Source organism: Eleutherodactylus coqui, chromosome 11 (genome assembly GCF_035609145.1).
Source record: "Eleutherodactylus coqui strain aEleCoq1 chromosome 11, aEleCoq1.hap1, whole genome shotgun sequence".
Taxonomy (NCBI): domain Eukaryota; kingdom Metazoa; phylum Chordata; class Amphibia; order Anura; family Eleutherodactylidae; genus Eleutherodactylus; species Eleutherodactylus coqui.
The window spans coordinates 66,133,814-66,155,639 of record NC_089847.1 but is presented as its reverse complement, the minus strand read 5'-3'; the positions used below and the strand labels follow the sequence as shown (position 1 = coordinate 66,155,639).

The 21,826-nt window shown below is 42.3% G+C and overlaps 1 protein-coding gene across 2 annotated transcripts in view; it reads left to right on the top strand.

Annotated features, from left to right (window-relative positions):
- Positions 1-21,826, top strand: part of LOC136581829 (choline kinase alpha-like) — a 74,523-nt gene that overhangs the window by 21,023 nt on the left and 31,674 nt on the right. For both annotated transcript variants that reach the window (XM_066582456.1, XM_066582457.1), the window contains exon 2: positions 14,539-14,647. In XM_066582456.1, coding sequence (XP_066438553.1) covers positions 14,539-14,647 — 109 coding nt within the window. The remainder of the gene's footprint in view (positions 1-14,538; positions 14,648-21,826) is intronic.

Sequence of the window (21,826 nt, the reverse complement as noted above, 5' to 3'; positions counted from 1 at the left end):
AAATCTTATGAAGTCGTGGTTACTTTAGAGATGCCGGAAAAACATATGTTCACCATTTTGCATAGTTCTCTGTTACCCAGAAAACACCACGTGGAGGTAACCATGTGACGTTTCCTTTATATAAAACTAGCTTACCCGTCGCGCGTTGCTGCGAAGACAGACAGACATACATACATACATACATACATACATACATTCGTTTTTATATATCTAGATAACAACCAATCACAGCGCAGCTTTTTTAGGTTACCTCAGTGGTATAATATATAACAACCAATCGCAGCGCAGCTTACATGTTACCTCAGCTTTATAATATATAACACCCAATCACAGCGCAGCTTATGTTACCTCGTCGCGCGTTGCTGCGAAGACAGACATACATACATACATTCGTTTTTATATATCTAGATAACAACCAATCACAGCGCAGCTTTTTTAGGTTACCTCAGTGGTATAATATATAACAACCAATCGCAGCGCAGCTTACATGTTACCTCAGCTTTATAATATATAACACCCAATCACAGCGCAGCTTATGTTACCTCGTCGCGCGTTGCTGCGAAGACAGACATACATACATACATTCGTTTTTATATATCTAGATAACAACCAATCACAGCGCAGCTTTTTTAGGTTACCTCAGTGGTATAATATATAACAACCAATCGCAGCGCAGCTTACATGTTACCTCAGCTTTATAATATATAACACCCAATCACAGCGCAGCTTATATGTTACCTCAGCAGTATAAAATATAACAACCAATCACAGTGCAGCTTTCATGTTACATCAGCAGTAAGATAAATAACAACCAATCACAGCGCAACTTTTATTCTGCCTCAGCAATATAAAAAATAGCAACCAATCACAGCGCAGCATTCATTTTACCTCAGCGGTATAATATAGAGCAACCAATCACAGCACAGCTTTTATTTTACCTCAGCATTCTCAATATCCTATTTATGACATAATCAATGCTCGTGCCAAATTTTGCGCTTAGGATTGAATAATCGAGTTGGGACCCATTAACCTTTCCTATTTATGACATAATCAATGCTCGTGCCAAATTTCCCGTTTCTATGACACCGGAAAGTGAGAAAATAACATTCCGTACGTAAAATTTGGACGCTAATTCTTTTGCGCATAGAATTGAATAATGGAGTTGGGACCCATTAGCTTTTCCTATTTATGACACAATCAATGCTCCTGCCAAATTTCGAGTTTCTATGACACTGTGAAGAGAGAGAATTAGATTCCGTGCGTAAAATTTGGACGCTAATTCTTTTGCGCATAGAATTGAATAATCAAGTTGGGACCTATTAACTTTTCCTATTTATGACATAATCAATGCTCGTGCCAAATTTCCCGTTTCTATGACATTGGAAAGTGAGAAAATTACATTCCGCACCCTTTTGCGCATAGAATTGAATAATCGAGTTGGGACCTATTAACTTTTCCTATTTATGACATAATCAATGCTCGTGCCAAATTTCAAGTTTCTATTACATTGGGAAGCGAGAGAATTCGATTCCGTACGTAAAATTTGGACGCCAATTCTTTTGCGCTTAAAATTGAATAATCGAGTTGGGACCTATTAACTTTTCCTATTTATGACATAATCAATGCTCGTGCCAAATTTCGAGTTTTTATGACATTGGGAAGCGAGAAAATTAGATTCCGTACGTAAAATTTGGACGCTATTTCTTTTGCGCATAGAATTGAATAATCGAGTTGGGACCCATTACCTTTTCCTACTTATGACATAGTCAATGCTCGTGCCAAATTTCATGTTTCTACGACATTGGGAAGTGAGAGAATTAGTGGCAATGATGGAAATCGAACGATCTACGTGGGGGGGTCGTAACCGTCGACGACGCTCGCACACGCGCCATTTATCATAGAATATTTGTACTATGCCTATAATCTTCCCAGGAGTGTACTCAACAACTTCCCAAAGTTTCATGGCGATCGGATGAATATTGTAGTAGCGCATAAAGGACAAACAGACACGCACACAGACATACATTCAATTTTATATATATAGATAGATGACATCAGGAAGTGAGAGAGTTAGATTCCATACGTAAAATGTGGGCGCTAATTCTTTTGCGCTTAGAATTGAACAATCGAGGTGGGACCCATTAGCTTTTCCTATTTATGATATAATCAATGCTCATGCCAAATTTCATGTTTCTATGACACCAGAAAGTGAAGAAATTACATTCCGTACGTAAAATTTGGACGCTAATTCTTTTGCGCATAGAATTGAATAATCGAGTTGGGACCCATTAGATTTTCCTATTTATGACATAATCAATGCCCGTGCCAAATTTCACATTTCTATGACACCGGAAAGTGAGAAAAATACATTCCTTACGTAAAATTTTGACGCTAATTCTTTTGCGCATAGAATTGAATAATCGAGTTGGGACCTATTAACATTTCCTATTTATGACATATCCAATGCCTGTGCCAAGTTTTAAGTTTCTATGACATTGGGAAGTGAGAGATTAAGATTATGTACGTTAAATTTCGACGCCAATTCTTTTGCGCTAGAATTGAATAATCGAGTTGGGACCCAATTACTTTTCCTATTTTGGAGATAATCTATGCTCATGTCAAAATTCATGTTTCTACGATATCGGGAAGTCGGAGAACTTTTGGCCAGTCAGTCAGGCAGTCAGGCCTTTCAGCTTTATATAGATAGAGATAGAGATAGATTCTTAAATCCTTCTAAAAAAAGCTTGTGTGAAATTAAAAGAAGTCATGCGACTCCACCAGCAAGAATATTGGGGATGTCAAATCGATTATATCAGGGATTAACATCTTGCCCGGGATGAGTCACGTGACATCCTTGCGTCATCAGTCTATGGTCACGTGATCACGCTAGGATACGTCAGTACGTCGATGCGCGATGACGTTTTGCCATCACCCGGCTCGTACGGAGTTGTGTAGTAAGGAAGGTGTTTGATTGGAGGAATGGTATCCACCCCAGGGGTGGGATTAGGCAGAGCTATGTGGATAAAAGAACGGTGTTTGCACCCACATACCATCTATGTCCTATTATCACGGCCGGTGCGGCTGACATGTGTGCCCTCTGCATAGGGGCTTGAGCTTGTCCTGCTAACTATCTTAATCTTGCAGCGGTGGGCTCTGATAGTCTCCTCTGGTTCTAAATTACATATCGATCCCAGCAATTATATATTTGTGGGATATGAGCTTAGACCAGGGCTATTTGATCTAGTATTATTCAGTTTCATGGATTTACACAGCTGGTTGCACCAATGTGAACCTGAGTATATGTGTCTCCATTCTAACTGATTAGTAACAGCAGACTATCAATATCATGAAAATCTGTTTTCATTAATACAGATTTTACCATCTAGTCCGCCCCGTAAATGAGGGCAGGAGCACATATTTGTATTTGAACTTACCTCTTGGAGTGTTTGACTCTTTATTTACCTGAGTTAATAACACTATTGCATGACTATTGTCAATACGGCTTTCTATCCATGACAATATCAATGTGAATAAGCCCCCTCTTCTGAGGGTTGGAGCAGAAAACTGTATAAAACAAGTAATTCAGTGGGTTGCTTATACCCATATAAACCACTAGTATCCATCCTGATGAAATAGTGACCATATTTGGCACTAAAAGAAACGCGTCGATGTGATGTTTGTTTAAATAAAGCTCCGGCAATTGGTGATACAAGATATAATAGGATGCTCCACAAAGGCTCTTTATTGTTTGAAGGAGCTCCATAAGAGCAGTGAGTTTGGATATATGATCTGGTTTATCCTTACTCTTTACCTTATGGATGGACATATAAGTGATTGAATTAATCTTGAGGGTTAATATCTCAAATAGTATTTTCCTCTGAGTGGGTGCCAGCACATCCCCAATATTCTTGCTGGTGGATTCGCATGACTTCTTTTAATTTCACACATAAGCTTTTTTAGAAGGATTTAATAAAAGTTATTTTTTATATATCAGTAAAGTTCTTTTCAGTGAAAAGCACTGCAACACAATCCCAAATTACTAATGTGTTTCCATAGTAGCCGTAAGCCTGACAAAAGGCCTCCATGTCTGCCATTTAGCTCGTCCTATTAAACTTTGCTAGAAGCAGGGTGCAAGGCCCATTGGCCACGGGCGGTTTTAATTTGCGGAATCCGCGCAGAGATCCACAAATTAATCTGCCCATAGAGAAGCATGGGTGTCCACAAATGGCTTTAAGCATGCAGATTTGTTCTGCGTACCTTTTGTTCCAAAAACCCAATTGCAGCATGCTCAATTTATGTGCTGGAAAGCAGATTTTAAAAAAATAAAATTAAAAAATCTGTACTGCGCATGTCCAACGGCATGCCATGCGGACCATCCGCAGTACAGATGACCTGGATGTGGAGAGGTCTGCACGGACGCCACAGACTACGCGGGCAGCTTTGGGCTTCCGCCTGTGGGATCTGACCCGCCCCTGGATATTGGGCCCAATATGCTGCTGTCATATGCTTAATAGAAATCACTACATTAAAATGCAGTATACTATTCTGGCGATTTGAATTAAAAAAAAAAAAATTCTAAATTCAATTTAAAGAGTAAAAAAAAATCCAGTTTAACCCCTTAGTGACCAAGCCTGTTTGCATCTTAATGACTAAGCCAAATTTGGGAAACCTGACGTGTCACTTTAACATAGAATATCCAAGTAACTTTGATGGTTTTTTGCTACATATTGTACTTTATTTAGGTGGTAAAAATAGACTGATACAATTTGCGTTTATTAAGAGCCAAAATTGTGAATATTTAGAAAAAATTGTCGTTTTTTTTTTTTTCACATTTTCAACTGCAATGTCTCAAATATGCGCAAGCATACTGTACAATTTTTTGCTGATATATATTTCCATCAGTTTACTTTATCCTGGAAGTACATTGGAAAAATTGCAGTGTTTTTTTTTTTTTTTTTTAGTTTTTTGTTGGTTTTTTTATAAACCATTTAGGAAACGTACAAATTTAACATTGATTATTAACATTTTGAGGAACATTTCAACTCCTCCCGCAAAAAAGCAAGCCCTCACATAGCTCAGTCACCAAAACAATAAAAAAATACTATGGATCTTTGAATGCCGTGATGGAGACGCAATTGTTCTTTAAAAATCATGTTTTTACTATGCAAAAGTAGTAAAAAAAAATAAAGTTCTATAAAAAATCTATATGATCTCTGCATTGCTGTAATCATGCTGCTCCACATAAGAAAACGATCATGTTATTTTTACCGAATGGTAAACTCTTTAAAAACAAAACCCAGAAACAATGACGGAATGTCTGCACGTTCTTCCATCTCCACTCCCCCTACATATGTAGATACAAAAGCAGGGAGGATTTCCAAGCAAAAGAACTGAATGTGCACCATTATATACCAATGCCCTCCATAGCATAAAGCAACTCCAATGCTAAAAATTGAAAAGGATGTTTAAGTTTAAACACTCACTTTGTTAAAGACATACATATAACACAACACAAACACAAGACTGTTTAAACCATAGATCCAATGGATAGGAGGGTGCATAACAAGTCTGTTAGTATACATAACTCAGTGCAAATCCCAAAGACTCTGATCAGTTGATCACATGCATATGTTAAAAGTAAAATTACAAAAAGTAGGTTTTATAAATGATCATAAAGATAACTGCATAAAAATAAACAATATCAAAACTATGTGCAAGTATAGGACCCACCAATATAACCAGAATTATTTTTGCATGCTATGCAGTCATCACATGGGAAACATCCCTTGCGAGCGGGTTTTAGAAGTGAATACATTCCTAGTATAGGTATAGCTACATAATGACTCCTAATGAGCAGCTCACCCTGATTGATGACAGAGAGATGGAGCTACAATGACCTACCAGAGATAAAAGGCCCATTTAGACAGGATGAATGTCGGGCAAACTATGCCAGACACTCTTTCCCGCACACACTCGCTCTCATGCTGCTGCACTGGAGCTGGTATTCCTGGCTCACAGCGGGGCAGCTGCAAAAGATTTCCCTCCTCGTGCTCCCCGCCCCTCTGTTGATTTTAACATAGCGTCCGTTCAATACTGAATGGCTGCTATTTACACTGAACGATCATCGTTCAAATAGCAGCCATTCAGTATTGAATGGCCGCTAGATTAAGTCAATAGAGTGAGGAGTGAAATATACCGGGAAAGATCTTTGAACAAATTATTAAACAGCATGTATTCAAGTACTTGGATAAAAATGGAATAATTAACCTGAGTCAGCATGGGTTTGTAACAAACATGCCAGACGAATCTAATTTTCTTCTATAACAGAATAACCTACTGGGTTGATCAGGGAAATGCGGTCGATTTATAGTATATCTTGACTTTAGTAAAGCATTTGACAAAGTATCTCGTACCATACTTATTGAAAAATGACCAAATGTGGGATTTACAAGGCAACTGTTAGGTGGATTCACAACTTGCTGAGTGATCGTATCCAAAGAGTGGTCACAAGTAGCTGCACATCCAAGTGGAAGAATGTATCAAATGGGGTACCACAAGGCTCTGTCCTAGGCCCAGTGGTGGTCAACATTTTTGTAAGTGATCTGGAGGAGGGAATTGATGGGAAACTGATCAAACATGCCGACGACACAAAGCTAGGAGGCATAGCTAACACTAGGGAAGAGAGAGGGTATTCGAAAAGATCTAGAAAAGCTTGAACAGTGGGTGGCGACTAACAGAATGGTATTTAACAAGGAGAAATGCAAAGTCCTACATCTGAGCAAGAAAAATGAAGGAAGCACATACAGAATGGGAGGAAATGGGCTAAGCAGCAGCACATGTAAAAAAGACTTGGGTATACTAATACTGTAGATCATAGACTGAACATTCGTCAACAAAGTAATGCAGCAGCCAAAAAGGCAAACACAATTGTGGGATTTATTAAGAGAAGCGTAGAGTCTAGATCACGTGATATACTTATCCCCTTCTACGCTTTCTTAGTCAGACCTCATAGAATACTGCGTCCAGTTCTGGGTACCCCACTTTAAAAAAAAAAAAAAAGGCATAGACAAACTGGGGCAAGCTCAAATAAGAGTTACCAAGATGGTGAGCGATCTGCAAATCATGTCCTATGAGGAACGTTTATAGGATCTGAGAATGTTTAGCTTGCAAAAAGAAGGCTGAGAGGAGACTTAATAGCTGTCTACAATTATCTGAAGGGCTGTCACAGTGCAGAGGGATCAGCCCTATTCTCATTTGCACGAGGAAAGACTAGAAGCAATGGGATGAAACTGAAAGGGAGGAGACACACATTAGATACTAGAAAAAACTTTCTGACAGTAAGGGTGATCAATGAGTGGAACAGGTTATCTCAGGAGGTGGTGAGTTCTCCTTCAATGGAAGTTTTCAAACAGAGGCTAGACAAATATCTGGGATGATTTAGTGAATCCTGCACTGAGCAGGAGATTGTCTCTTGCAGTGTTATGAAAATCACTTGGTCCTTAAATGGTTTCTGTCATTGAAAGAAAATAAATAAATATTCCTTTCCAGGCAATCTACTTACTGTATCTTCTCCCCTCTGATCTTCTCCTATCTACTGCAGTGCACCCAGGTCACATCAACTCCAGCTGGCGACTCTTCATCTTCCGGTGATGAAGCATCCATTAGCTGCAGTCTTTTGCAGGTCAATGTACTCTACATCACTAGTGACGTAGCGTTCACTGCCTAGCATGAAGCGCCGGATGCTATGGTGAGCGAATGTTGAGACTGCGCATGTGGGCAGTCTCATCGCAAGAGTCCCTATACTAACGCTGAAGGCAGCGCACGTGCAGTCTCGGCATTAGCCCGACAATGCATCTGGCGCTTCCTGCTAGGCAGCTTACGCTATGGCACTGTGACATAGCCAACACTGACTTGCCGAAAGAAGACTGTAGCTGCACAACAGAAGGAGAATTCAGTCGGCTTGCGGTGAGGTGACCCGGGGACTGCAAGAGCCAGTTGAAGATCGGTGAGGAGAAGATATGGGTAAGTAGACTGCCTGGAGAGCAATAGGTAAGTATAGATTTTTTTTTTTTGATACAAAACCTCTTTAAGGCACGCACAAAATAAACTGGTCTCCAAAATGTAAAAAAAAAAAAAGTGGTCCAAACTTCCTGTTTAGGTGATTATGGAATAATCTACATCCTCCCATAAGTGCTGCAGAATATGTTGGCGCTATACAAATAAAGATTATTATTATTATTATTATTATTATTATTAACCCCTTATAACAGCTTCCAGTTTAGATCACAAGATCTTGCTAGCTATTGAGATCTCATGTTCTGACTAAGTACTTTCTCACAAACGTTTATACAACGCACAGATTGTGTATCTCCCGCACGGGGACACAGCAGTACGCAATGCATTGCATGTTTGCTGCGTTCCAGCAGTCTTCATACACTATCTTGGCGTGTATGCTCGCGTAATGTGCATTAAGATAGTTCATGCCGTGGTTTATCTTTGGTTTTTTTTGTGTGTGCACATTTTGTTTTCCGTGGGGCACAATTGAAACTGATTTATAGTCTGTAATCGTGTATTACTAGTACTATTAATGCTGAAAATTCTGTTACTCACAATTGTAAATACTCCGCATACATTAACGGCACCTATTTTTATAGGTCAGAGCGGAATATAACTTCGGTATCAGAAATAAATACTGGTAACCCCTGTAAGGTCCATGAATGAAATGCAAATTATGAACCCGATGGTTTATTACCTTAAGGCTGGGTTCACATATTTCTGCTGCAGAAATCTCACTATTTCCGTGTGGTCATTCTGCAGGATTTACACCCTGTGTGAACCCAGGCAAAGGGCTCCTTCACACTTGCGATATCGCTGGGTTTTTTTAACGCAAGTGTCAATAGGACTTTCTGATAAGAATGCATAGTACAAAAATAGAAAGTTTGTGCCTTAACAGGTCTCTTCTCAGCTTAACATACTATTAGGGTGGGGTCACACGGGTCGTATTCCCAGCGGAAATCCTGTGGTTTTGCCACAGCGAGAAAAAGCTTCAAAAAGCACAGCTTTTGAAGCAGCTTGGCTGCATGCTTTTCCATTGCGGCCAACGCTTCCATAGAGAGGAGCGAGGCTGCAATGGGGAAAAAAAAATAAACCTGCTGCGGCCAGGGAATCCGTCAGATTGGCCGTCCTGCGTGGACGAGATTTTTGACGAATTTCATCCACATGGCTGGCTAATCCCGGGTTTAGCGGCCGCAGGCAGACTTGCTACTATGTCCTTTGACACCAACACGATTATTTAACCCCTTAATGACGGCCCCATCGGGAAACTACGTCCTCAGAAAGTGGGCTTTAATCCTAGAGGACGTAGTTTTATCCATCCTCTTAGGATTAATGCCCACTTGCCAGAGGACGTGACAGCTCCATGCTGTCGGTGCCCACAGGTAGCTGACAGCATGGAGCTGTCATCCCAGGATGCGGGCAGTCACCCCCGGCATTGCAATCGGCGCTATCCAATGGATAGCGCTGATCGCAATAAAGTAAATGTGTAAAAAAAGTCAGATATTCAGCTGCCCTGATGGATCAGATCCATCAGGGCAGCTGAAAATACTCACCCGGCTTGTCCGCGGGGTCCCCCAAAGATCGGGTCCTCCCGGACCCGCCGCCGGCCTTCTGCGCATGCGCGCCAGACGATGGCATCACGCGGATGCGCGGGAGCCCCAGCAAATTTGAAAACTCCTGGCTCCCGGCTCCTGAAGGTAGAGGAGATGAAACTTTTTACCGGAGGCCTCCGTATTTGCACCCCAACGCCATCTTCCTCCGTGAACTTTCCCGGATTCTGCACATGCGACCGCCGGCAAAACATCGGACACATGCGCAGAAGTCGGGGAGCCCAGGAAATTTAAAATCTCCTTGCTCCCAGCGACCAACAGTCGCCGAGAGCCTGGAGCAGTGACGGGTGGCCTCGTTAAGCGGTCCCCGGTCACGTGAAAAAAAGGTAGCGATCTACCTTTGGCCGGTCTCACATGACCGGATAGGAATTACTTATTCCGCATGCTTCTGATCTGCGGTATTACGCAAATCAATCTCATTGGATTACACAATTCCACTCACATTAGTGGGTTGGAATTGCGTAATCCACTCGCAGAAAAGAGAACGCAGCAGGCCCCATGGTCGCGGATATACCCGCAGCCCATACGCAACTACCTTGTATACGGGCTGCGGGTACCCGTGTCATCGCTAAGCGACGGTGCAGGAAATGCAAACAAAAAAAAGTACTGCGCATGATTGCCTGTGTGAGTAAGCAGTTATGCGCAGTACATTACGCGGCCGTACGCAGGGTCACAGCCGGGCTTACAGCTAGGATCCGCTGCGGGCCTCCGCAAGCAGATTCCACCTACGGCTGCGTGAGCCCGGCGTTATTCAGACCGCTACCTGTAATACGCAATTTACAAGAAGCCCCGGGATCGTTTGCAGTTCCAGGAGCACCTCGTCTTCTGTGCGAGACCGCCGCACCTCCGCAAGCTTACGGAGACTCTCAGTACGCCACTTTTCACACCCCCATACCTGCCACTGAGGTCAAGAAATGACCCCCAAAGAGCATGAGGAGGGGGGGTACACTGTTTTATTGCCCCATGTACCCATCCCTACCAGCCTAAGTAATTACCCCTGTCTTCGGAAATGCCACACAGTTCACACTGTTACTTTTATCTAAGATTTGGGGAGCGCCAAAAAGGGCGCCGAGTATGTGTGGGCGGGGGGGGGGGGGGCTTTTTAGGGAGTCAATTTTTATTCCGTACAAATGAACAATGGGGCCTGGGATTTATTCAATTGTGCCCTGCAATCCAAATGGGGGGATCCATTTTGGGGTGGAGGTCTTCATTCCTATGTACACTGTACAAAAAAAACCTGTTTTTAAATTGACAAAATTGACAAAAAAATGAAAATCGTAATTTTTTCCTTCTGCTTTGCTTAGATTTATTCAAATACTGTGGGGTAAAAATTCACAGTACACCCCTAGATGAATTCGTTAAGGGGTCTAAGTTTTCAAAATGGGGTCATTTGTGGGGGTTCTCTGTCGTTTTGGCCATTCAAGGGCTCTACAAGTGGGCAATGGGGCCTAAATCACCTTCATGCTAAATTTCTGTTCTGAAAGCCACCGACTACTCCTTTCATTTTGGGCCCCGTTGTGCATCCACACACAAGATTAGGGCCACAATGGGTATGTCTCTGAACACGGGACAAACAGGGGTATTCATTTTGGGGTGCAAGTCTTCATTCATGTGTGCTGTACAAAAAAAAGTTTTTAAATTGATACAACTGCAAAAAAAATGAAAATTGTCTTATCAAAAATTTGTACAGTTTGTTTGGACATTTGTGATATTACAGTTGAAAATGTGAAAAAAATGACAATTTTTTTCAAAATGTTTCCAATATTGGTACTTTTAATCAATATACACAAGTTATATCGGTCTCTTTTTACAACCAAAATGAAGTACAACATGTGGCGAAAAAACAATGTCAGAATCACTTGGATATGTAAAGCCTTTACGGAGTTATGCTACGTTGAACGACGCATGTCAGATTTCCAAAATTTGGCTCCGTCACTAAGGCGCAAACAGGCTTCGTCACTAAGGGGTTAATGCTGTTCCAAAAATACATGAAAAGGTTGCACTAAAACCTTGCCGCCCCATAGTATCTGGTAATAACTGTCTTACACAAAACACGTATATATCTGGACCATATACTTTTGCCATTTGTGGGATCTCTTCCTTCTTATCTTCATGATACTAAAGATATTACAAAAACTAATGAAATGCATGTTCAACCTGGTGTCCTCTTTGACACTTTTTTTCATCAGATAGGGGACAACATTTGCACCTACATATGCAAATGTATTTTTTGGATGGTGGAAATTCACAATTAGTTTTCTCAGAAACTCTTGATTTATACACCAATCATAATCTTTTTTTGGGGACGCTTCATAGAAGACATACTCATTCTTTAAAGATAGGGACAACATTTGCCCTTTTCCAATCTTCTGGAACTTCTGTTCTCTAGGAATTTTCAAAGATTATGGCGAGTGGTTCAGCAATTACCTCTGCTGCTTCCTTTAGGCTGGCTGCACACGGCCGTGACTGGCTCGGAGCCCGTCACAGCACCCCCCCAGAGACCCTCAAACTTACCTGCGGAACCAGCGTCCTCGCTCCCGCATGACGCTTCGGCGTGATGCGCCGGCCATGTCACATGACACGCCCACCGCGTCATATGGCGCGCCGGCCGCGTCATGACGCTGCGGGGGTAGGCGGGGAAGCTGTTTCACGCTATCTTCCGCTGTGCTACGGCGGAAGATAGCGTGACGGACAGCTTCCATTGACTGCAATGGAAGCCGTCTGCGCGTACACCCACGGCAAATAGAGCATGCCGCGGGTGAGGTCGGGTGATTTCACGGTGCGGAATTCCATGGTGGAATTCCGCACCATGAGCCCTGAGCTATTAGAGCTATTCAATAGAACCTAATAGCTGCGGGCAACGCAGCGGATTTCCGCCGTGAATTACGCAGCAGAAATCCCTCCGTGGGAAGGACCCCTTAGTATCCTGGGATGTAATTCATCTGGACCTGGAGACTTGAATTAATTTTAGGTTGGCTAGGTGTTCCCTCACCATCTCTCTGCTTATAAATAACCTACATTCTTTAATTCCCCAAATAGCACAGGGAAGATCGGTTGATGTTCCATCTACTTTCTGAGAGAAAATGGATACAAAATAGGAATTTAAAAGTTCGGCCCCCTCAACATCCTTCTTAACCAATTCACCATTTTCATCTTGTAACCATCCAATAGAATCTTTGACTTTCCATCTGCTTTTAACAACCCCCCCCACCCCACATCCTTTTTTTTATTGCTTTTGGCCTCTGTTGCAAACCTCAATTCATTGTTAGCTTTAGCTTTTCTGACACTTGCCCTACAGTTTCTGCAGACCGCATTATATTATTCTTTAGATATCCCCCCTCCTTCCATTTGATAAACCTGTTTTTCTTCCTTTTTAACATGTGTTCAAGTTCTGTGTTCATCCATCCTGGTCTGTTTAAATGCCTCCCATTCTTCCTTCTTGTTGGGATTGTTAACAATTGTCCTTTGAGAATCTCATTTCGCAATATTTCCCAACCTTCTTGGAGATTTCTGTCCTTAAGAACATCCAGCCATTGGATTCTTCCTACTCTTTCTGAGTTTATCAAAAACTGCCTTTCTGAAACCCAACCTTGATGTCTGAGTTTTCTCAGGTCTTCCTACCCTTTTTATCCAAAATTCACTGCCTCCTGAGGTCCCAGCCACCCTTACTTCCTCAACCATGTCTTCCCTGTTGGTAAGAATTAGTTCCAAGATAGCAGATCCCCTTGTTTCTCTTCTACCTTTTGGAAGATAAAGTTGTCAGCAAGAGTGGATAAGAATTTGTTGGATCCATTACTTTTACCTGAGAGAGATTCCCAACAAATATCTGGATAGTTAAAATCTCCCATGATCACCATGTCATGCTTTTTTGAGAGCTTGACCATCTGATGTAGAAAGAGTTCATGCATATCTTCTGCTTGTCCAGGTGGCCTATAGTTAAAGGGGTTGTCCCGCGAAAGCAAGTGGGTCTATACACTTCTGTATGGCCATATTAATGCACTTTGTAATGTACATTGTGCATTAATTATGAGCCATACAGAAGTTATCAAAAGTTATTCACTTACCTGTTCCGTTGCTGGCGTCCTCGTCTCCATGGTTGCCGTCTAATTTTCGCCGTCTAATGGCCAAATTAGACGCGCTTGCGCAGTCCGGGTCTTCTGCTTTTCTCAATGGGGCTCCGTGTAGCTCCGCCCCGTCACGTGCCGATTCCAGCCAATCAGGAGGCTGGAATCGGCAATGGACCGCACAGAAGCCCTGCGGTCCACCGAGGGAGAAGATGCCGGCGGCCATCTTCACCGGGTAAGTAAGAAGTCACCGGAGCGCGGGGATTCAGGTAAGCGCTGTCCGGTGATCTTTTTTAACCCCTGCATCGGGGTTGTCTCGGGGGGGGGGGGGAGTTGAAAAAAAAAAAAAACCCGTTTCGGCAAGGGACAACCCCTTTAATGTCTACAAGGGTGTCCTTTCTGTTCGCCATTGTTCAGCAGAAAAGGAAACAATGGTAGGATTTAGTCGCAACGATTCGCTCCAAAGCCATCATTTGGACGCATCGTGAGCTATAATCGTTGTCTAACTGGGTTTTTAGTCAAAATCATAGTTGGAAGGGATCTTCAGGGTCATTATGTTTGACAATGTAACTATAAAATGTATAGAAATACATTTTAATATTGGTGTATATTTCTATTGAATCACAAATATATATTGTATTGCAAAAGGACATATTTGACATGCTAGATTTGGATCTGAAGAACATTTTTTGAATGTTTTGAATTATGTAACCTGGTGTAGTATCAGGGTATGAAAAAGTCCTGTGTAAAAGGGACATTAGTTGGTCTGTGTTTAAGATTCTTTTTTTTTTTTTTTTTTTTTATTCTAGAGGTGGCTTGAGTAACATGCTATTTCATTGCTCTTTGCCTGAAGAGGAGATCTGTTTAGACAATGAACCACGAAGTGTTCTGCTGCGGTTATATGGTGCTATCTTGCAGGTGGGTGAGCATTTTAGATGAATGTAGAAACATCTATTTGTCATTTGTTGTACTCTGTTAATGTTTTTGGGCTTAATTTGCTTATGTCACAAAAATTTTTTAGCATAAGTGTCTAGTTGGAGCATACAGTTTCCCTGGCTAATTCACAGCTACAGTACGATAAAAGCCATTGCATAACTATTTGTTGCTTTAATGTAACATTAGCAGTTGTTTTATATCTACCTCAATGTCCTATTAATAATGTTACTTAATTACTCATACTGCTGCCTTTTTTTAATGCTCTTAACTTAATTTGACATCTGGACTATCAATCGACCATTAAAAGTACAAGCTTCTCAGTAAGTTTATAATGTAACACCAATATAACAATGTGAAAACATTCCATTGCATCATCACCAGATGGACAATGGCATATTCAATGCAACACGTTCGTTGGAATAGGTGGCAATTCATGTACCAACTCTGCCTTCAGTTATAGATAACTTTGGTAATATCAGACTTGACAGAAACTTTATTCGGCTAGCAGCTGGACTCTGAGATTCACATCATTCTCTAGGGTGAAGCCGCTAAAGTACTTGATTGAGTACGGAACAGGTTTGGCTTCTGAAAAGCAGTTTTTTTCCTTCTGTACTTGAGAAAGCTAAAGCTGACCTACAGATAGGCAGTCTTCAGTTCTAAGTAAAGTTAAAATCTCTATGCCCTCAGTCAAGCACTTAAAGGGGTTGTCCCGCAGCAGCAAGTGGGGTTAAGTACTTCTGTATGGCCATATTAATGCACTTTGTAATATACATCGTGCATTAAATATGAGCCATACAGAAGTTATTCACTTACCTGCTCCGTTGCTGGCGTCCCCGTCTCCATGGCTCCGTCTAATTTCGGTGTCTTCTTGCTTTTTTAGACGCGCTTGCACAGATGGGTCTTCTCCCTTCGGCTCGGCAGCAGCGGCGTTTTGGCTCTGCCCCCTTGTACGCATCATCGTGTAGCTCCGCCCCCGTCATGTGCTGATTCCAGCCAATCAGGAGGCTGGAATCGGCACGTGTGATGGGGCGGAGCTACGCGATGACGCGTACAAGGGGGCGGAGTCAAAATGCCACTGCTGCCGAGCCGAAGGGAGAAGACTCATCTGCGCAAGCGCGTCTAAAAAAGCAAGAAGACACCGAAATTAGACGGAGCCATGGAGACGGAGACGCCAGCAACGGAGCAGGTAAGTGAATAACTTCTGTATGGCTCATATTTAATGCACGATGTATATTACAAAGTGCATTAATATGGCCATACAGAAGTACTTAACCCCACTTGCTTTCGCGAGACAACCCCTTTAATGTGGTTATCCCTTCAAAGGCAATGGTGGCATATCATAGCGATATTCGACCAATGTCAGCTCAGCACATATTCAACTGCTGTTTCTTGCCAGTCCCTAGAATGAAATTGCAGCTGTGCTGGGAAAGTGCCTTGCTATTTAGCCTGCTGTTTGCTCCACTCAACTTTCTCCAGTTGCATGGATGACAGCTCAATAAATCAGAGCTTATTGGAGACATGGTGCTTTCCTTTCATTGTTCCTGCTTTTGATGTCACAACAATTAGGCCTAATATTCACGGGCAAATTTGATTTGTGCAATCAGTGTGGGGCATCAGTAAATCAAGCTGCCCATAGGGAAACATCGGCATCCGCAGATAAAACAAAGCATGTGGATTTGATTTGTGGAAATTTTGGTCTGGAAAAAAATCACAGCATGTTCCATTTCAGTGCAGATCCTGCTTAGACGGGCTTCCATTGAAGTCGATGGAAGCCGTCCTATCGGCGGATTCTGTGGGAAAACAGGAGACTTTATAAAAAAAAATAAAAGAAAATCTGTACAGCTCATGTCCGACGGCGAGCCGTGTGGACTATCCGCAGTACAGAAAACCCGTAAGTACAGAGGCGGATGCCGCCGACTGCCCACACAGGTATACAGGGTCCTCGGCCACGGGGAGGGTCAGATTCCACTGCAGGCTCCTGCATGTGGAATCCGACCCGCCCGTGGACATGAGGCCTTAGACCCTTACCAGTCAATCTTTGGTGGCACATCCAAGCAATGCGCTGCTAATGCTTTTGACAATGTTTTTAGACAGCTTACCAAACCATGAGAGGTTCTCTGTGCCCAAACCCCCAATGAAAACCTCTGCCTTATCATGGGTTGCTTATATCTTAAGCTATGCCTCATAGACTACTAATGGAGTATAATTTAATTTAAGAAGTGGCTATTGCCCTCTGGTGTACGGGGGAAGAGCTCTTTTGCTTAGCAATCCATGGCAGAGATGATTACTGTGTGCCTTCCAGATTCAGTTTTTCTGGCTAATGGGTGGCATTCTTATTTTGAAGAAATGGCTAGAGACTGATTGGTTGTGCCAGGTTTAGAGGTAAAAGTTACTTTACCACGCTAAATTTTTGGCTCTTGGGCAAGGGGTTCTGTCAGCAAAATAAGAAAAATTATACTCAGCTGTGCCTTACCAGGCCGTTCACCAGCAGTCTGCTGCTCTTCTGAGGTCCCTCCTGCAGGCTGTCTATCACTGTGCAGAAGCTGGCAAAGTGCCAGCTTCCGCCACTGCTGGACATCAAGTGCTGCCGCCCGGGGTCATTGGTCAACGCGTCACAAGTTACATGTCGCCCACTGATTGGCCTGGCTGCGTCTAACCTCTGTCCTCAGAGAGTCGACGGCGAGTGTGCATGCGTCCCTCTTAGCGCGCTTGCGCACTCGCCGTCTACTCTCTGAAGGCATCGGAGGTTAGGCGCGGCCAGTTCAGTGCGTAGGAGCAGTTGGAAGATGACCCCACACGCAACAGGTAAACAAGGGAGGGAACACATACCACAGAATTAGGTGAGTTTACTTAGTTTTTTTAAAACTTTTTCCTTCAACAGGTTAGATTGTACAGGGATACAGGGCAGGATGCAGGGCCCAACCTAAAGTGATTTTACTGACAAAATCCCTTTAAGATATTTCCTTACAATAGAGAACATTTGATGGTCCACCAAATTTAATACATGTGTTACAGAATGTGGATGAGTTTATAAATGCCCAGGAATCGTCCACACTTAATTTCCTAGGTGTACATAATTATATGATCCATTAATCTTGTATATGATCAACCGAAGGAGTTGGTCCTGTTCCACAATAACCAGACAGGGTTTTATAAATGTTTTTTAAAGAGCATTTGGCTTTGTAAAACCACTAAAGCCAATTTTCTATTTACTCATTTATTCACATATGTGATATATGAAGCTTTTAGGATTATTGACTTTGGCAGGTTCTGTATTCACATTTGGGTGCATTCCCCAGTCGGTTATTCAAAGTCCAAGCTTAGAGAGCATTATGGCATGGACTTTGATGATGTGAGTAATGCGAAGGCAACGTATCTTTGCTTCCGTCATGGTTAACTTTTTTGGTCTTGAATCACTTCAGTAACACACCCAGGTATAGTTGTTGATATTATTTTCTGCCCAGTAAAGTAATCTGTTATTGTATATGTGGATTCTCTGATGGGGACTTTGAACTGACCAGCTGTTAAAAATCTGACTGATTTAAAAAAGTTATTCATATTAGAAATGATGCAAGAAATGTAAATGGTGGCTACCTGCCCAAATATGTTTAAATAGACGCGTAGCTCAGGCTTTTTAACCATGATCTCGATTAGACATGCCCAATCTTATGTATTTCATGAACCACTTTACTATACACCAGGTGGTGTAGCCATAATGGATGCTAAAGGACAAAAAGTATATTAACCCCTTAACGACCAAGGACGTACCGGTACGTCCTGTGGCCGCGGGGTATGTATGAAAAGAGGTTGCGATGCAACCTCTCTTCATACAGTGTGGGCGTCAGCTGTTTATAACAGCTGACACCCGCGGGCAATAGCCGATCGCGGCCATTAACCATTTAAATGCCGCTGTCAATTCTGACAGCGGCATTTAAATCCCCCGAATGATGTTCGGGGGTCCCGCACGCCCCCCCCCCCCCCCCCCCCCCCCCCCCCCGCGGTAAGATCGGGGGAGCCGTGCAGGTGTCATGGCAGCCGGGGGCCTAATGAAAGGCCCCAGGGCTGCCTTAACAGACTGCCTATGAAGCCATCCACACAGGGTGGCTTGATAGACTGCCTGTCAAAAAGCAGTATGACGTAATGCTATAGCTTCAAAGTAATGTAAAAAAAACAATCAAATTTTTTTTTAATTGAAAAAAAAAAAAAAGTTGTAAAAGTTTAAATCACCCCCCTTTTGTCATATCTATTATTAAAAAATCTAAATAATAAATTAAAAATATGTATTTGGTATCGCCGCGTCCGTAAACGTCCGAACTATCAAAGTAGTGCATTATTTTTCCCGCACGGTGAACGTCGTCCGAAAAAAGAAATAAAGAACGCCAGAAATGCACTTTTTTAGTTGCCCTGTCTCCCAGAAAAAATGCAACAAAAAGTGATCAAAAAGTCGTATGTATTCCAAAATGGTACCAACGTAAACTACAGGACATCTTGCAAAAAATGAGACCTTGCTCAACTACGTCGACGCAAAAATAAAAAAGTTATTGTGCGCACAAAATGACCGCAGGAAATAATTTAAAAAAATTTAATGTCTTGGAAAAAAAAGAGTATAGTGAAAAAAAAACTATACAAGTTTGGTATCCTAGTAATCGTACTGACCCATAGAATAAAGTTGTCGTTTTTGTTGCCGTTTGTGCGCCGTAAAAACAAGACGCACTAAAAGATGGCGAAATGTTGTTTTTTTTTTCCCATTTTACTCCACTTAGAATTTTTTTTTAAGTTTTTCAGTACATTATATGGTACTTTAAATAGCACTATTGAAAAATACAACTCGTCCCGCAAAAAACAAGCCCTCATACAGCGACGTCGATGGATAAATAAAGGAGTTACGATTTTTTTAAAGGGGGGAGGAAAAACGAAAATGGAAACAGAAAAATGGCCGCGTCATTAAGGGGTTAAAGGGGTGGGGCCAAAATTATTATTCCCCTTCCACAAGGGGGTGGGGGGTAACTACCTGACTGCTGGGGGATTCAGCAGTCAGACCCCCACTGTTGAGATAGTTATCCCATGTCCTGTGTGTAGGGAATAACTTTAAATCTTTGCACAGCCCCTTTTAAATATATAACCAAGTTATCTGCCATTTACCCTAGTGTTAACTTCACCTGATATGGTTTTGACTCTGGTAGCAAGCTCTAGCGTGGATGCTATTTTATGCTGGTGCTTTTGTTTCCTGCAAAAGAACACATTTTGAAAAATGCATGTGTTGCATTTTTTTAATCAAAGTTAATTATTCTCAGTAATGTAAAATGCAAAACGCATTAACCTTTTCCAGAATGCACTTATTTGACCTACAAAAAAACCCAGGGTGCAATAGCCTCATGCTCCTTGTTGTCATTTACTAGTGCATAATAGTACTGTATGCGGAGCTGCTAACAGCTGGCAGCCACATTCTGGGGACTTAAAGGGGTTGTCTCGCGGCAGCAAGTGGGGTTATACACTTCTGTATGGCCATATTAATGCACTTTGTTATATACATCGTGCATTAAATATGAGCCATACAGAAGTTATTCACTTACCTGCTCCGTTGCTAGCGTCCCCGTCGCCATGGTTCCGTCTAATTTCGGTGTCTTCTTGCCTTTTTAGACGCGCTTGCGCAGATCCGTCTTCTCCCTTCTTCTCCCTTCGGCTCCGCTCGGCAGCATCGGCATTTTGGCTCCGCCCCCTTGCACGCATCATCGCATAGCTCCGCCCCCGTCACGTGCCGATTCCAGCCAATCAGGAGGCTGGAACCGGCACATCATGGGGCGGAGCTACGCGATGATGCGTACAAGGGGGCGGAGCCAAAATGCCGATGCTGCCGAGCGGAGCCGAAGGGAGAAGAAGGGAGAAGACGGATCTGCGCAAGCGCGTCTAAAAAGACAAGAAGACACCGAAATTAGACGGAACCATGGCGACGGGGACGCTAGCAACGGAGCAGGTAAGTGAATAACTTCTGTATGGCTCATATTTAATGCACAATGTATATTACAAAGTGCATTAATATGGCCATACAGAAGTGCATAACCCCACTTGATTTCGCGAGACAACCCCTTTAAGAGCCACATGTGACTCCTGAGCTACGTACACATGGGCGAACGAGGTATCTGTTTGTATATAGACCACTCATGTATGATTCCATTCAAAAGAATGGGTTCATATTCACGTGAGATTTGTGTAAGTTTCTCAGCCTCGTGAAATCGGGCTTGGGGGGCACTGATCTGGAAAATCTGTTATAGAGATGTGATTTTCAGAAAATTTTACATAATTAGTTTAAAAATTAAGTTATAATTGAAATGAAAAAGAGCATCTTGTGTTATATGGGCACCACATTCTGGTGTCTTCATAAAATAGTTTACTCCAATAACTATACAATTTATATCTTGCTGTCCAAGTCGTAAAGTACCTTTTTATATTTTGGAACACTGAGAACTTGATCTGATATGCTATCCTTATACTTTTTAATTAAAGTGTCTCTTGCTTATTCTATGTCATTTGGGTTAATGCTGAACTGTTTTAGTAAACCATGCACATTCAATTGTTTGGTTTCATATCTGCCTAGCTAGTTCACTATTCTCAACATCACTTCAAAGTATGGCCTTCATGATTTTCTATAGAAGCATGAGAGCCATCCTGTTTCACAAGTGAAGAGACTCATGGAGAAGGGATAATGCTGTCATTTTCATATATGAGGTACTAGGCAAATATTTATTTTTCTTTCACACTAGGAATTAGGGAAAGACTACTGAATAGATCACTGACGGTGAAAACTGTTGTAGCTGGTAATGCTAAACTTTACTCTTGATAGTATGCAGGTCCTTCTGTTCTGGCTTTTCTGACTAGTGTAAATTTAGGTCAGCTGCACACAAGCGGGTTGGATTCTGCATATGGGAGCCCGCAGCGGAATTTGCCCCTGACCACAGTCTGAGTCTGTGCGCACATGTCATTTTTCTTTATCTGTACTGTGGATGGCTGTGGCGAGCCATCAGACATGCGCAGTACAGCTTTTTTTTTTTTTCTTCCCACAGCGCCGCAAGGCAATGATGCAGATTCTGCAACCTTTCCGCAATGTCAATTGTGGAAGGACCACGGGTCAGATGGCTTCAATGGATGTCGTCCATGCGGAAT